General features: G+C 36.5%; 1 protein-coding gene across 3 annotated transcripts in view; it reads right to left on the bottom strand.

The window, feature by feature from the left end:
- Positions 1 to 17,100, bottom strand: part of SLC44A1 (solute carrier family 44 member 1) — a 69,823-nt gene that overhangs the window by 30,212 nt on the left and 22,511 nt on the right. For all 3 annotated transcript variants that reach the window (XM_026078197.1, XM_026078205.1, XM_026078215.1), the window contains exons 4-5: positions 11,413 to 11,549; positions 524 to 617 (exon numbers count right to left, since the gene is read on the bottom strand). In XM_026078197.1, coding sequence (XP_025933982.1) covers positions 524 to 617; positions 11,413 to 11,549 — 231 coding nt within the window. The remainder of the gene's footprint in view (positions 1 to 523; positions 618 to 11,412; positions 11,550 to 17,100) is intronic.

Here is a 17,100-nt window from a genome sequence, read left to right as displayed (position 1 = left end):
ATACAGCTTTTTTTATGAGGCTGGTATTTGAACAGCCACATATTGGTCATTTGGGAACTGAAAAGAATCAAAAAACAAAGCAATTTGCTAAATCTCACTGTTTCAGATAAGGTGTAAGTGGTGAACGCTGCAGAGAATATTGTTTGAATATGACATTTTTCACTCCCAAAGATCCAAAAGCCTTCAAAAATTGTGTCTAAACGGCAGCCCTGATGTGCAGCTGGTGGTAGGGTGAAAGGCAGCAAAACAGCTGATATTCAGCAGAATTTCAGTCATATGAGATAAAATAACCTGAAGATGACAGATGTCCACTTAATACTCTTAGTAACACAAGTGTGGATAGTTTGGGTTTTTCGYTGAGTTGCTTTGATGATGTCTTTTTAAACTTCTGGCAATAAAACACTAAAACATCCACCTATGAGAGAGAACATATCTATGCTTTATATTTTCTAAAGAACTGTCATGAACTAAAATCTCTGCTCCTTCCATCTCCACCCGCAATTAGACAAGAAGTTAAAATTACCTCTCTGGAACAGGGTACTTAGGACACAGCTTGGCGGCCCTTGGGTCTGTAGTGTATTCCGATGGCTGTAGTTCATAGCTGCACAGAGTAGATCCTGTTGAGAGGGAAAAAAATGACAGAAAAATTAAATATTTCTACTCTTTGCAAATCATATTAAAATTGATATCGGTCCTGATTCTATAGCTCCTCACATTATTACTGCTCTTTTTCKTTTGCAGGTGTATACTATAGTTAGCCCTGCAATGGAACACTGAATCAAGTCCAACATATGTTCCACTGTAACAGAATGACACTTTGCATCTAGCATTGAGTCTTTATCCTCCAACATTTGAGTATTCAAGTGGAAAAGGCTAATTCACAATCCAGTTTGAAAAAGGAGGACAGTTCTGGGCACTATACCCTCTGAAGTCACCCCTCCCTCCTAATCTGCCAAGTTTTTTCCTGATCATTTTTAGCACTTCAGAATTGCATAACACAACTTTCATTATAAAAACTTACACTATATAACCACAGTCTATACACTTCAGAAAGAGAACGAAGAAGCCAAACTGCTGAGGTTAGACAGCTGTCTGAAGAATATTAAACATACTTATGTATATTCTCACTGCACTAGATGTCCAGCTTTTATGACAAAACATTATGCTATTGCAAAATTCCTTTATGTGGACATCTTACTGTAGATACCCAAACTTCTGGATGAAACACAGGTATAAACAACTGCAGAATTTTATGAAGGGGCAGCAGGAGAAGAAAAAAGTTCCATGTTTATCATTACTTACAAACCCAAGGAGAAAAGGAAGATTGCACATATTTGTTTACTTTGTTTTGTTTTGAATACAGGCAAAAAAGAGCCATTTTAAAGACAATTAGAACAAGAATTCCTACAGCAAGTAGTGTGGCAGGGGCAGGACYCTGCATGAACAACTGTATACAGATTCATGATACAGAATTTTTTGTGCAAGCCTTGTCATTTTGTCATTCAACATTACAAGCATTTAACTACACTCTAAGTATCTTACACAGAGGCCCACTCAATCAATAAATCAAAGAGAAAGCATTGATCTGCAAAAGGCCATGCTCTCCTGTGACTTTTAAGGGTTCTGGCAGAAAAGAAGAAAGGAGTGGGATTTGCTATATATTGCTCAGGCAAGCAGTCTGAACTCTTCACACAGATGTATATATGATGGGCTTCTGTTTGTACCCCAGCCCACAAAGGTAAGCCAAGCACTGCTGAATTTTAGATCTTGATCTGCACAGAGCTCACAAGTCATTCAGGCAGGACTCACAGATTAGGGCAACCCAACAAACCCTGGACGGTGGGGAGAACTGGAAGACAAGCCAGGTCATTCTGGAACGCAACTACATACTCCCTCCTGTCATGCAAGGSAGTGATGCAAGCCTCTAACTGCCACTATCATCTTTTGCCTGTGAATGGCTCTTGAGGCACCTCTGGATCTCTTCCCTTCAGCTGTCCAACTCTCATAGCATGCCTCTTTTGACTCCCAGCAACTACAAAAATGGAGCTTGTCAGACAAGGGATATTAACCACTGTGCATCAGAAAGAAAGACCAGTCCAGTAACTGAACTGAAGCCTGTGAGCTTTATATGTCCTTTTGTCCTAAATAGTTAGGCTACAGAAATTTCTACCTGTCTCATAAATACTTAATTCTTTGTATTTTGAAAATTTCGATTTCAGTGGCAGAGTTTTATAACCTAATGATGTGCTTGAGTAATGAATATCATTTTACATCAATCTTAAACTGAGTTTCTTAACAAAACAGTCCCTGTCTGTCAACAAATAAAATTGTGAGTTTTGTAAGGCAAGAGTGGGGCTCATGGATTGCTTTGCCAAACCTTCCATCTCATGCTAGTTATTCTGGGTTAGCAGAGACTATCTTAGCACAGCCAGTCTTACCTTGGCTGTTTGAGTCTACAAGCCAGCAAGAGCTTAAAGAGGAACTCCAGTTATCTACCTTGCTGAGATAATTTATTTACCGAAGACACTACTATTATTCCTAAATTATTATCATTTCCAAATGTTCCAAAAATATTACGGGTAGAATCCAGCAAACAAACTGAAAAGTCATTAAACTCTATTGCCTTCTACAGATGCATACATATTTCTTCCAGTGAAATCATCAGGCAAAGACAAACTGTCCTCGAGAGAATGGATCTGAGATCCCAGCATGTTATAGCCTTTAAGAAAAATACTTCTAACTATGTGGAGCAACAGTTAGCAGGCCAGTAATGAGCACAGAGAGTTTATTGGTCACACAGTACTATATTTGGTGCCTTCAGCTCCTAAATTGTAGTCTGGACACACAACCTAGCTTCAGTTCTATGGTTTCTTTTCCATGGATACAGTTGCTTCAGTTGTTAGAAGAGTATTTTGGGGGCATGACTGGTGCAAAGTATCTCAAAAGATAATCTTTCCTTTCAATCATAACCTAGACAACAACCATTTCCTTTAGAAGTCTTCTTTCTGTTTTGGTTAGGCTTTGATTAGTAGAGAGCTGAACAGTCACTGCTTCTGGCATTCTTAAAAATACAGCTACAATTAACATAAATTACATAAAGACGCTAGAAAAACATCAGGACAAAGATGGAGGGAGCTTCAGGTGGTTGTCTTGCCATTCTGTATGCTGTGTTCTGTGAGCGCACAAGATCTCCAGTAATTTGCCTTTTCATTTAAAAAGAAGCTCTTTAACAGCAAATAGAATATTCTATGCTAAGCTGAGGTAAATTGACTAGAAATACTCTGAGAGTGCAAAGCTCCAGTACAGCATTCCTTCTTGCMTTTACTTTGTTATAAACACACACACACCCTGCTACATTATGATCACTACCAATATCGAAGTTTACAGATTTAGAAATGATAGACTTCRTTAAGTTATCTGCTCAGAGGTCCAGCCCACAGAGGAAAACAGAAACATAATACTGCCTGAGTCATAGTGGTAGAAAGTACATCAGTAGTCTTGGATTCCATCCTGAGCTGCACAGCAGTGAGTAACCACCTCTCTACGTTCTTACCATGAACTGAAAAAGGGACTTCTGGGTCTAAAAACATGGACTTTAGTAATTTGAGTTAAGGATTTAAGCAGAAAAATACAAAAGTATACAGAGATATCTGGGCCAGCTTGGGTACCAGAAACAGAATAGTCATTTTTAGCAGTGCACTCAGCTTAAGTTAGATATGCTTCCAAGCAGCTAAGCATATCCTTTCTCAGAGGCACATGGTAAAGCATACCCTGAGACACTAGAAGCCATGGCTTTATTAAAGTCATTTTTATGTGCTCTTCTATGTATGGTTGCACCCTTAGGAATGTGACCTCAAATAAACATGTACTGTGAAAATATCTGATACGGCCAATTTCCTCTAAAAGACAGTACAACAAAGTAGAGATTACAGTTGGAAAAAAAAATCAGTATCTTATTACATCTTAAGCATTCTCTCTTTCACAAACAACATCTTATTAGTCCATTGATAAATTAAACCCTCTAGCACAGTTTTCAAACTCTAGGTAATGAGGGATACGCAGTGTGCAGAAATATTAGCAAGAGTGAGACTGTTTAAAGGATAACTATTGGCCTCTGTACTTCCAGCCCAGTGCTGTTTCCCCTTGGGTTCTAGGTATTTTATGAGCAAGTTTCACCAATCAAAACATAGCTAACATTGCGAACGCATGACTCACACACAATTGTGCTTAACTGTGCTTAACCAGCCTACATAATCCAGCTAGAAGTATTGGCAGCTGGATATTGACAGAGCTGGAGTTCACTGATATTCAGGAAGGACAGGGCTCTTAACTTTTATGAGTCTGAAATTCTTCTCACCTTTGACTTTCTTCGCTCCAGTACTTGTCTYGTGTCTATTTGTTGAACTATATCTGCTCTAAACTGCTACTGCAACTTACGTTTCAGGTCCAGAGCACCAAACTATGAGACAATTTGGTATACTGCTATTAGTATATTACATAGTTGATTAGTATATTATGGACTAGCAACATGCATAGGAAAAAGAAAGCTTAAGACACTGGCTCACATATTTTCAGGGAATTTTGTTGCAAATTCCACAGATACAAAACCAGAGAACAGGTAGGATGCCAAGCAGTGCTTCCACAGGAGAAGATAAACTACCATCCATTGCTGACTTCCGCCAGTAACAAAAAGCAGAGGAAAACAGTGTTGCATGACCTTAGCAAAAGTTTGTCTATCAGCAGTAATAACAAGACCTTTTCTTCATGAACTCATGAAAGTGCAAAACAGCTCAGACCATCATAAAAGGAAATATACTGTTGCTGACCAGACTTTATTCATTCTTTGTCTGCTAGATCTGACAACTGTAATAATATACTGTCAGCAACTATGGGAAATAATTCTACTCAGAACACAAGTACTAAGAATATATAAAATTTGAACTTCTTATGACARGTTCCTATTTGCCTACTGGTTTTTAGAAGAATGAAAACTCTGCAGAAACTGACAATTGACATTTGATGCTTCAATTAGAAACAAAGTAGCATTTAGGTGTGCAGAAATTACCATGAGACCAGTAAACTAGTTGGAAAACAAGATTTCCACTTCTTGGCCACAAATTTGAACACAGTCTGAGGTAGCAGCTAAATGTGGAAGCATCAGAGGACCGTACAAACATATCTACATATCATAGCTACTAGATTTACAAATTATGTGTTTGCTGATAAACAGGAATAGAAGCAGAAGGCCAAAGAAGGAGGAAACTTTAATCTAACACATGGCCCCTACCGGAAATTAGGAAAACAGTGATGTCTTGAGACAAGCAAGGTGGCATAGGACAGACCACCATGTGGTCAGGACTTCTCAAGTTAATATGACAGATTTACTCTCAGTAAATAAAGCAGCCATCRTTCTCCACAGCTATCCATTGGTGCCTTTCAGAAACAGTGTGTTTGAAAGGAAGGAATGTAGGGATTGTATATATACAAACTTTCCTAAACCCCTAGCTGTTGCAGAGGGACATACCATCACTACTTCAAAAGACTGAGAAGCAGACTCTAAGAGAAATTAAAATTTGTTTTCCTGTATAAATACGGAAATGAAATTAAAGGAGGCATCCTCCAGAGCCTGCACAAATGTTCCAATAAATAAAAAATAAACAAACACAAGGCAACTCCCTCCCACACACTACTTAAATATCTTGAGGTCTTTAAATATATAAGATCACAAAAGAAAACTACTGAGATAGCCAACCAGTTATCATTACAACTGGATTAAAAAAAAAAAAAAGTATCTTAAAGACAGAGTTCATGTAGATGTATCCTCAGTTGTAACTTAAAAAAGCTCAAACTATCCTCTTCTCTCTCCCTCGTTCTTAGCAGCAGCACATAAACTTGAAACACACAAATTTACTCAGTATTCCTCCAATCATATTTCTCAATATGCTAAATAAAATCAGATATTCTGGAATTAAATTAAGTGTCATCTAGCCCAGTAGCAAATGCTTCTTCTTCTAGGTCTTCAGCTTTCCGCTACCTATAGCTCAAGGATATCCCGAACTAAAAAATACTAACGTCATATTAAAAATCCAAATGCTTTTATTTTAGATACCAAAAGATAAAATCCTAAAATATTCTCATGGCAATGAGTTTTGTAAATTAATCATTACTTGTGTGAAAAAGCTTGGCCCTCTGGCTCCCAATAATTTCATTTTTGCCCTCTAGTTTCTTGTCACTCTAGTTAAGAGATCAGAGAACAGTACTTTTTGTCTTTTTCTTTTAAACCTCTTCTAGGCTATTCCTGCTTTCAAAGGCTGTACTATCCCTGGTAGTTTTCTATTTTTCCAGGCAAAAGTATCATTAGTCTTTTCTTGTGATCATCGTTGTCTGCCTTCTCAGTATACCTATTTTTAAACACTCTGATGCAGGAACCAGAGCATAGTCTTGATGTTGCCAGCATAACACGAATTTACACAAAATAATACAGTCCCTGTTTTGTTCTCTGTTCTTCACAATCATAAACATTACACTTGGGACAATGCTGAGCATTGACCTGATACTTCCACTACTGGCAGCAGCTTCAAGATCTCTTTCCCAAGTAGAAATAACCAATTTACAGCCAAAATACTATATTTATAGCAGGCTGTTTTCCTCCTCTTTATTCCACATGCATTTTTTTGCATTTGACATTATACCATCACTGAAATCAGTTTTTTTTTTCCAGTAGCAACAGCAAGATTTATTGTCTAACTATTCCTCCCCTTTTTCAAATAGTTCATGAATGTATTCAGTAACACAATATTAGTATAGACTAGTGAAGGACTCCAAGGGCAGTCACCTTCTGTTGTGAAAACTGACCATTCGTTCTAAGGCGTCTATTTTTAATGCAAGACAACACTGAAAGTCAGTTCTAGTAACAAGGCAAAGTAACAACAGATCCCCCATGACTCAAAACTAGGTATAAGGTACCTTTATTCAAGGCATTCAGAAAATGCCACTCAAAAATAATATACCCAGATTCCTAAAGATTCAGTGGTGCAGAATAATTTCTCCATAATATGCCTCTAACTAATCCAGTACAGTTAGCTTTAGGAAAATCATGGGCAAAGAATTAAGTTTTAACCGGCACACTTCCACAAAAAATGGCAAGAAGAGAACAAAAAAAAAGTCTAAAGTTGGCAGCAATTGGTGCAACTATTATTTCTAAGACAAGTACCAACAATACGCTGCAAAGATGTACTTTGATTACCACTCCTGAAGATTACATTGTACTTCAGACAAAACAATCCTTTGTTTTCCTATAGCACAGAGAGATGACCTACTCTGACTTAGCCAGCTTGATTTCCTTTATTGATTTCTTTCAGGTCAGCCTCAGTAGCAGACTTAATGTAGTTTTAACCTCAGGCTCTAAGTCCACCTCTGCTAAGTCTCTGCTACAGAACTCTGACAGCTGAGGGGTCTGACAAAACATTTTAAAATAGGAATTTTATTTTTAGGTTTCTAAAGCAGCATCTAGTCATTCACAGAATAGAGAGACAGGAATATTAGTTCCTATAAAGACTTATCTAGTATAGTTGCTACTGAGTTCAACATATCTCAAAAGTTATGGCCATCTGTTTAGCGTTTCTTTTTAGTAATGACACCTTATTATTCATTTGGCACAGTAATATATGAATTTTTTCCTTAGTGATGTTTAAAAGTGCTTTGGCAAGACTCTGAAATGGTCATGGCAAAGTTTCCTGGCCATTAAGTTTTGAAGCATTAATTAGCTTTCTGGAAAAAATAGCTGTCAATCAGATTATTCAATAGGCACCATTTTTTAAGTGCCAAGACTAACAAAAACATTGAATCCTAAGTACTCCTTATTTTAAGCATCCTACCAGGTGACAGCACCCTAGGGAGAACAGCAGTAGCCAGTTTACAACACGCAACATTCTCAACTGGGTCCAATTCATAGTTCTACAAATTCAGGTATTAACAAAGCATAGTTGTGTGTGAATAGCATTAGAAAATGTTCTCAGCCTATGCTGCACATCTCTGCAACAGCTCCAGGAGTTGTTCCAGAACTTGTTCCTTTGCCTTTTGACTTGTTTATTTGTTAAAACTGAAGATCTCAGAAGTCAATTGCCCAGCTTTTTCCTTTCCATTTATCTCTTTCTGTAAGAAGTTCAAGCCAGTTCCCAGTCATCTGTGTGTCAACCATTCCGAACATATTAAAGTTACACACTTTCTTGTTTTCTTCTGATCAGCCAGGCTTTGTGAGGGACAGACCTCTCTTTCTCTTAGGTGAAACTGTGCTGCAAATGCAAGACCTGACTGTGGGGGAGTGGGAGAGAGTGACAAGGAAGTGAAATTATTGTTCTGAAATGTTGCAGCATTAATCACCAAATCAGCTCCTTTTTCCCAAAAGGCAGCAGAACAGGAAGTGCATCATTACTGATCCAGAAAGCCACAAGGCTGCTTTGTCATGAGATGTTCTTCATGCCTCAAGCAGTCATTTCCTCTGCCCTGACTGCTTATTTATGATCTTGCTTACAGACAAACACTGGCTGGACTGCAAAATAAATAAGAGCTCTGCCACAATTGCTCTGAACCCTGAGGCTTAACAGTCCTGCCATGTTGTGTATAGGCAATCAAGTGCCTATCTCACTTTGGGAAAGATACCATAAATGCTAAGCTAGCTGAAAGATTGTACTTGGTATTAATCGAATCATTAACCAAAACAGTGATGTTGCAGTATGTTTTACTGTTACATCTTTTGATAAAGACTTTTGCATAAAATGCTTTATTTGAACTCATGATTCCATCTCCTGACAGACTGAAACAGCACAGGATTCCTTTGGGATGGAAGGGGTCCTAAACAGTAATTTAGGAAGGAACTCCAAGGTGTATAGAGAGTAAGGTGATTTCAGGGATGGGATCTAAGCGATATGAACATAGCTAACTATTCAGGTACACATGCAACAACCTGAGCAGACCCTTCTCCAGYGCAATCACTATTTTCAGGATGTAGGGAGGAAGGGTTAAAGCTTTCAGAAAGGCTCAGCAGGGCAAAATTAAAAGTTGCCTACATACTATACTTATGCAGTTAAAAAAAAAAAAAGATAAAGTTTTAGAAGCTGTAATTCAGCATTGATTATATAAAGACAGTTATCACAAAAAACTAAACACACATCACTTGTCTTCCCTCTTACAATTCTAAAATCCTAATTACATAACATCATAGAAATTGGCTAGTGACTGATTTATGTATAGTTGCGTTCAAAGTTCTCAGGTTTCCTGATTATTCTTCTCACAGTAGGGTTTTAACATTCTAAGATCACTTGGAAACAGACTGTCAAAAAGAAAAATACTGTATGTTAATGTGCAATTTTAATTTATTTAAATGCAAATCCATTAACCGAGTTACCTCGTAACTCTCAGAACAGTCATTCTGTTTACTGAGTACTATAATTTTGATATGACTTCACTGTTCTTGATCTACAGTAAGATTGAATCATGCTTTAATTTCTACTATGTATCTGCAACCTGAGTTGCCATATATTTATGGTGTTTAATATCTAAGCTGTTCGTTTGCTACAAGCTATCACTTTTTGGAACCTATACAGGTTGGTAAGCATTTAAACAGAAGCATAACCATGAGGGTGACAGTGTGGTTCAGACCTGTGTGGTTCCAGTCTTGCACAATGTTCATCCACAATAGGAAAGCTCAGTTTAGTACTCATTTTTTGACAAGCCTAAGGTCATATAATGAAAATTAGGCCTAGAACTTATGAACGATTCTACTCATTGATTCTACCTAATGATTTTACTCATATGTGCTATAACAGCAGGTTTCATACCTTAGTCCATTCTGTAAGCCACAACTATTAGCTTTAACAGCTATTACAAAACAAAAAACAAAAAAAAAAAACCAGAAAGATTTATTGTAAAACATAAAATGCTAGGGGAGATACAATTAGAATGGAGGACCATGACAGGAYGTAGCACATTTTAGGAAAAGCGTGGCTTTCGGCCTATTTTATATGATAGTTGTGCTGAACATATTTCAGGCACAGTTAATAAGAGACTTGACTTATAAACACAGAAACAATGTTTGTAGAAAAACAAGGCTTACATGGTTGCATTTCATTGTTTCAAGAGGTACTCAAGAAACTCCCCTACTGACTACCTTGACTTTGCAGAAGCACATAATTGGTCTGCATTAGATAAGAAAAATACACCAAATATGGTTAAGGGGTAAAGTATAAAAACATATTCCAATACTGACTAGTTTCATTTGTGGGCTTGTATTTGACAACAGTGCCTAATCACAAGGAAGCTATTATCCCCAGTGCACCCATTGTACCATGTTGGCACAACTGTTTGAGGAGCTGCACTCACAAGCAAATAGTTTGCTTTAAGTTCTCATTACATGTCAGGTGGTTCAGTTCCCTGACTCAGTCTGTCACACATCCAGATGTGCTACCACACTACAAGGGCAGAAACACTTCAACTAGTTTTGCTATCATGAGAAGTGCTCACATAATCAGTGCCTGAACAGAAATCAACATTTCAATGGCTTTTACAAAAAGTAAACAGTTCACTGCTTTGACTTTGGTCACCCAGACTGACTCACCATTAGCCAATATCTTGCAAAGAAATCTTACCACGGCATTCAAAGAGATCAGGTGGGAGAGCTTAATATAAAACCCTTCCTATTTGAATAGCTGAATAACACAAATTTCTGCAAATCATTTAAAGTTTATATTTACCTTCTTTTGGAAGGACCAAAAATTGATCACCTTTCATGTATTTTGTTCCATATAGTATTCAAATATGGATTGAGATCATCACTTGAAAGAAACAATATTGCTCATGGTGATGGGGTAAAGTGTTTCATTTGGTAMCGCAGTTTCTTTTACATTTCTAAAAAAAAGTGCAAGAACAGCCCCCCCCCAAAAAACAAAACAAAACAAAACCCAAAACAGGGCCTGCACTGCAGCACTGAAAAAAAACAGGAATATTTCTTATGCCCATAGACAGACTCCATGCTCCAGTGAAGCTCAATAACAGCACCGCTCTCACTAGCCCAGCATATGTGAGGATGTTTCAGTGGAATTACTGTTGAGCAGCAAACCTCAGAATGATTCCATAAGAGTTGGGAACAGATGCTATAATTACACTTTCTGCTAGTGAAATTCTCCTTACACTTTGCTCTCCTGTTTTAAGGACGAGCTTTCAAAACTTCCCAAGACATGACAGAACACAAACTTATTAATACTGTAACATTCTTATGAAAGTTTTAGTTTAATAAAAACATCACAGTTTTATCGATTTTTTTTGTATTTCATTTTTTGTTCAGCTGAACGAGTCTTTTTTAATCCTACAAAAATATTTGGTACAGGAGCAAAAACAGATATGCTTTTTCCATACCATTAGTTTCTGCAAACTTCTGAACATCAGCCAAAGTTTTTAGTTCTTTCCTTGGGCAAGCTGACACACACAGAGCAAGAGATTTGATCCTCTGATGTACTAAATCAACATTGCATGGATCCAAGAAGAACACATACCTAGAGAAGAAAAACAGGTGAGTTATTTTTATTTTAATGAACAGTCAAAAGAATTCATGTATTCAACATACGCACTACAAAGATACTGATATTTACAGACATCTGCATCATAGCACAGATACTTAACTTTACCAGTCTACTGGTAACTTTTCAAGTCTACTCAAATGGTACTGTTTATGAAACAGCAGCACTTCTTCATAGATGCAGGTCTTAACATTCAAAAATGAAGCTCCACTCCAAAATTAAACTTAACTTCAAGATCTCCAACTTTTTCCAAAAAAGACATAACAAAAAACCCTGTAAGGTTACATTTATGTTATAAAAAGGAATAAGTCTGTGGATATTTTAACAAATATACATAATTCAAGCAACTCAGAAAAGTCTTTTTTGTTTTTAAGATTGATTTTCCGTATCGCTGGCCCACATTATTGAATAGATCATTTTGGTATTTATTTTGAAATAAAAGTTGGCTGTTTCACATAGGACTATCTACTGTGAAAGTGCAGTGTTTTAAAAAGATTATATTTCATACATTTCCATGATGTTCACTGTCATTTAAAAACACAAATTATGAAGTACGCATTATAATCTCTTAGGAAACAACTCCTCATAGCTATAAACATCTCATCACAAATACTAGCTACAGTATTGTCCATTCATGGTAAAATACAGATGGGGAACCTTTTCTTTCCTGAAAGTTAAAGAAGTCTTTCATAGTCTGTTTTTTTTGTGATAGGCTGTGCATTAAAATATTCTCTTCATATTATCTAACATCATGATGGGAAAACAAAACAAAACAGTCATTTATTCATGGATCATATAAAATGGTATTTTTGTTTATTTTAGTAATCCTCACGGTGAGAATTTATTCCATAATCAATAAAAATCCCTTTTGATCCCAGAAAATTTATTTCAAGTTATAATATAGTTACACAACATTAAGTATACTGGCAGAGATATCTGCAGTTGCTGTAACTCTGAGAATATTTCTTTGTTAGAACACCAATAAAAATAAAATATAGTATTCAAATAGATTAATGCTTTATTTAGTTCGTTGTATCAAAACTTTTAAGGAGAATCTCCTGCTATGACAAAAAGTGTCACGAGGAAAAAAGACAATGCCCCCAAATGTTTGATGCTACACACTTTAGAGATAACACTTTTAAGGCCACATTTATAACAGATCTCCACAGAGAATGTAAAAATGTCAAACCATAAATCTATTTTTAAACAACCAGAACAAATCTTGTTAAAAAAAATCACAATACAGACACTAGGAAAAGATCACATATATCACACAACTTGGCCTTGTGCGTAATGGTTAGCATTTACTTCCTACCCACACATTTTCAGCCTATGTGGTAATTACGGTCTAACCTTCCCCCACAGAAAGACTGCTCTATTATCCAGTCTCAGTGTACAAGAATTATTACTATGCAGCACAATTACTCAGTCCTTAGCCTCCAAGCTATCTTACTTCCTGAAACTCCATCAAACCCCATGCCATCTATATTAACTGCAATAGAGTAACAGACTTAAGCAGCATTCTTAAAATATTTCCTATTGACAAAATATTGTCTAGGAAGATTATCCTGTAGTATTTCTGTTTTTTGTTTTGTTTTGTTTATTTGATAAATAATACTAAACACTGGAGAACTCTGCAAACAATAAAAGTCCAGGAAGCAAACACAAAATAAAGATGATTATCCTTCAGACATAGTCAAGATAACTATGTTATTAACAAGCCATTAATTCCACATTTTCCCTTCACTTCAAAGAAAATACCTTTGTGTTGATACTAATCAGTACAATACCAGTGATGACCAGACAGTCTTGTTATGGCTTTCTCTCCATGAAAGCAAATTCATGCAGATACTACTTCATACTACTGACAGAAGTCTAGGGAAAACAATGCAGGATTTGGCATTAACAAGCTAGATGCCAAAACATCCTCTGAAACATGGCATGATGAAAATTACCTGAGGTAAAAATAACTGCATGCAATTTTGAATATGTTACTTTTCTCTAGCCATAATAAATACCTGAAATGCTAAGCTTACGTTTAATTTTAAGCCAATTCTTATACTTCTAGGGAAAGGGGGAAAGAGTGACTTTTCACAAGTCAGGGTATCAGAGTATAACGTTAGCAGCAAGTTGCCCATCCTGAGGTATGTAATTCAAAACAGACTTTGGTACAACTTTTCAAAATGAATAACAAGAATTTTTTTTTACAGATGCATCAGATAGCCTTCCTTACACTTAACTACTGTTTCAAGTTTACATTTCAAAATGTTACTTTTAAAAAAAAAAATTCTAAAAGAAAAATCCACATTTCTGTGGAAGTAATTCAAAATACAATTTCAATACAACCAGAGGTAAAAAAATAACAACAGTTACCACTCTTGACTGGTACCTTATTGAACAAGAGGACAATTACTTATTCATGCCCATGAGAAATACAGCAACCTCCTCTATCCCTAAAAGAATTGGAAGACAAAGCACTGTTTTGTTCTCCACATACCCTTGATTCTAGAAGTATGAACAGTAACTTTAAGCAACTGTGGCAACTTACTGTATGTACAAGTCTATCTTGCCTTCAACTATTCTGTATATTCTTATATTTGCCAAAGTCATTGATTTTTCTGTCAGCCCTCAAGGTATCTCTTCATAGTCAAATGAGCACTCTGCAGAACAGTTGTTCACTGTGATCTGCAGTCATCTTACTGCAATAATGGAGAAGTGAATTTAATGATCATCCAGTCTATACCAATTACGTGTAAGGCATATAGAGCTTGACTTACCCAACTTCTCAGCACGCATGCTGTAAATTCTCCCCGATTTTTCCTGCTACCTGAAATCAAACCTTCTCCTGAGCGACCCAAAGGCATTTATTAGGGTTGAATGCCACTCTAACTCTTCTCTGTAGTGGCATGTACATGTCTTTTTGTACCTGAAGGAATAATACAAACTGAATTCTGGCCAGGTAGCAAAATATCACTGATCAAAATCCAGACTGAACTGGCATTCATGAACTTGTATTTGACTGCTGTGATCATCATTTTATTTGCAAAGTACTCCATCATGTCAAAGGCCATTTTTAATCCCTTGCGCTGCCAAAACTTGAAATACAAACAGCCTACTTAAAGCAGATAGGTTTAAGAAGAATGTGTTACCAGGACTGGACTACAGTTGTGGTTCCTATTTCAGAACACGTCCTATTAAATCTGTACTGTGTTTTGTTAGCAACATAAAAACATAGCTGATTAACTTTTTGTTGACAAGATCAAGTTGTAAAAAACTCCTCCACAACATTTAGTCTCACTAGTTTCAGCATAACTGATGTACACTTATCAAATCATGCCACTGTGAGGACCCTTGCTCCTCACCTTTCCACCCAGATTTTCCACATCCACAAAGATCATGCAAATTTCACTTCCTCATTACAGTTTCTATGGCTTGCCAAGGAAGAAAACAGTATTTTTACAGATGATTTAGTTTTTCTGCCTTGGCCTGGGAAATTAGTTACCCTGAAAGCAGAATCAAATGAAAATAACTTCAGGTTTCTAGAACTGCATTTGCAGAGCTTAAAGCCCTCCCTTTCTCTACAAGACCTGAAATAATGGCAGTAAGAATAATTTATTTTTTCAGACTGTCTATAAAAGCACTCCTATAAAGTAGCATGAACTAGTTCCATGAACTGCCTCTCAGACTCTGCAGGAACTTCATCTGCTAGAGACATATGCTAGCACTCGAACTTCTTCTGGGAAAAAAAAAGAAAAAAAAAAAAAGATCCAGACAAATTTAAAACCACAGGGTGTATAAGACTGGAGAGGATCACTTGCTTTACATAAGGAACGTCCTCTGTCAAAGCTGGTTACCCTGGACTGTACCAGACACTTCACTGTGAACACTTACAGAATAAACTGCCTTGGCAGAAGGCTTCCTCTTGCTCTCAGGCAAATAGATAAGCATATCCATTCATTTGCTCAAGTCATGTCTCAAAGCAAGATACCTTTATTAGAAAAATATAATCCTTTGAAACCTTCTTTAGACTTTGGCTTAACAGTATCTTCTGGCAACAAGTTCTATGTTAAGTGTTGAAGACATTCTCAATTTTTATTCACTGTTTTTCAATCATGCCTTTACAAAGAGAAAATGCTTAGCAATCCTAGGTGCATCCTCATGCCTGATTTTGGTCACATGGGTACTCTGGAGTTTAAAGGATGAACTGTTACACTACTGTTTGCTATGTCTGAATGAGGTGCCTTGAGTTTCTTGATTACTTCTTGGAATCCTTTGTCTCCACATGCACAAAATCAGGCAACATTTCTTTCTAAAGGTAAAGAGGTTTAAAACAGTAACTTTAAAATTTACATTTCCTCTCACAACACAATAATGTACTGAATATAGCTGATTTTTAAAAGAATTTAAAATGTTGGTATAGAAAAACAGGCATGTTATCCTGCATAAGTTTTAAGCCTTTTGATCCTCATGGAAGCTATAATCAGATAAAGAAAGGATTCTTTTCACAGAAGAAATCTGTAAAAGTTTCTGGCTATTTTATTTCATTTAAATTCTTCTGATAACACACCAGTTACCTAGTCACAYTGAATCTTAAATCAGATACTTCGGAAAATTCTATAATGGTAGCTCAAAATAAACAGATTTTAGACAAGTGCCCCTCCAAATAATCTGCATATATTAAGAATTTTCTGCTAGTCAAAGTAAAGTGTGAAGTAAAAGAACATCACTCTCAGGAGTTAAAGACTTTTTAACTTAAAAGTTAATTGATTTAGAGTTAAAATAACAGAATGGTGAAAGAAGCATTCTTTTTTTGTAAACTAATACCTCTATGCTGTTCTAAGGTTACAGATTAAATAGTCCACTTTCCAAAGCCATCCAAATTGTACAGATGTATTCTAAGCATTGACTGGCAAGTAGAACTTCAGACCTTTACTAGATTTTCAATCCTTCAATCCAGAATTCTGGCTATTCAGCTCCAATACTAACTACTACACTTAGTAGAGTATGTCATTTTTTCCACATCATAGATAGGGAATACGTGTGCTTGTTTAGACCTATAAGGGTTAGGTCTCACAGGACACTGCTTAATAAGAGTTGTGTGCTGCTTTAAAGTTGCGTGCCTTTTCTCCAGAAGCCACCTTTATATAGCCATCTATACGTTAACAGTTCAAGTTTTAAAGTCTCATCTTAATGTGCTGAATACATCCCAGATCCCACTAAACTCAGTGGAAGAAAATGAGCATAAAATCAAACCATTTCTACACAGATGGAGGTCTACAGAGGCCTGCTCCCAAATTTGAGACTATTTGTCATACCTGAAATCCTAACTAACAAAGTTCCTAAGTGGTCTGGTATAGTTTCTTACGTTAAAGCTGATGTCAAGAAAGGGAAACTCCTCAGTGACCTAGCTGTACTCCGATTACACATCTATCAACATACCTTCTACAAGTACCACTGTTATTACCTAGGTGAGAAGAGACGACAAGGACCAACAGGGAAAGTTAACATATTCCTTTTCTCATTTTAT

This window comes from Apteryx rowi, unplaced genomic scaffold (assembly GCF_003343035.1).
Source record: "Apteryx rowi isolate R43461 unplaced genomic scaffold, aptRow1 scaffold_113, whole genome shotgun sequence".
Lineage (NCBI taxonomy): Eukaryota > Metazoa > Chordata > Aves > Apterygiformes > Apterygidae > Apteryx > Apteryx rowi.
Note: the sequence above shows the minus strand (reverse complement) of the source record. Positions and strands in the feature narration are given on the sequence as shown.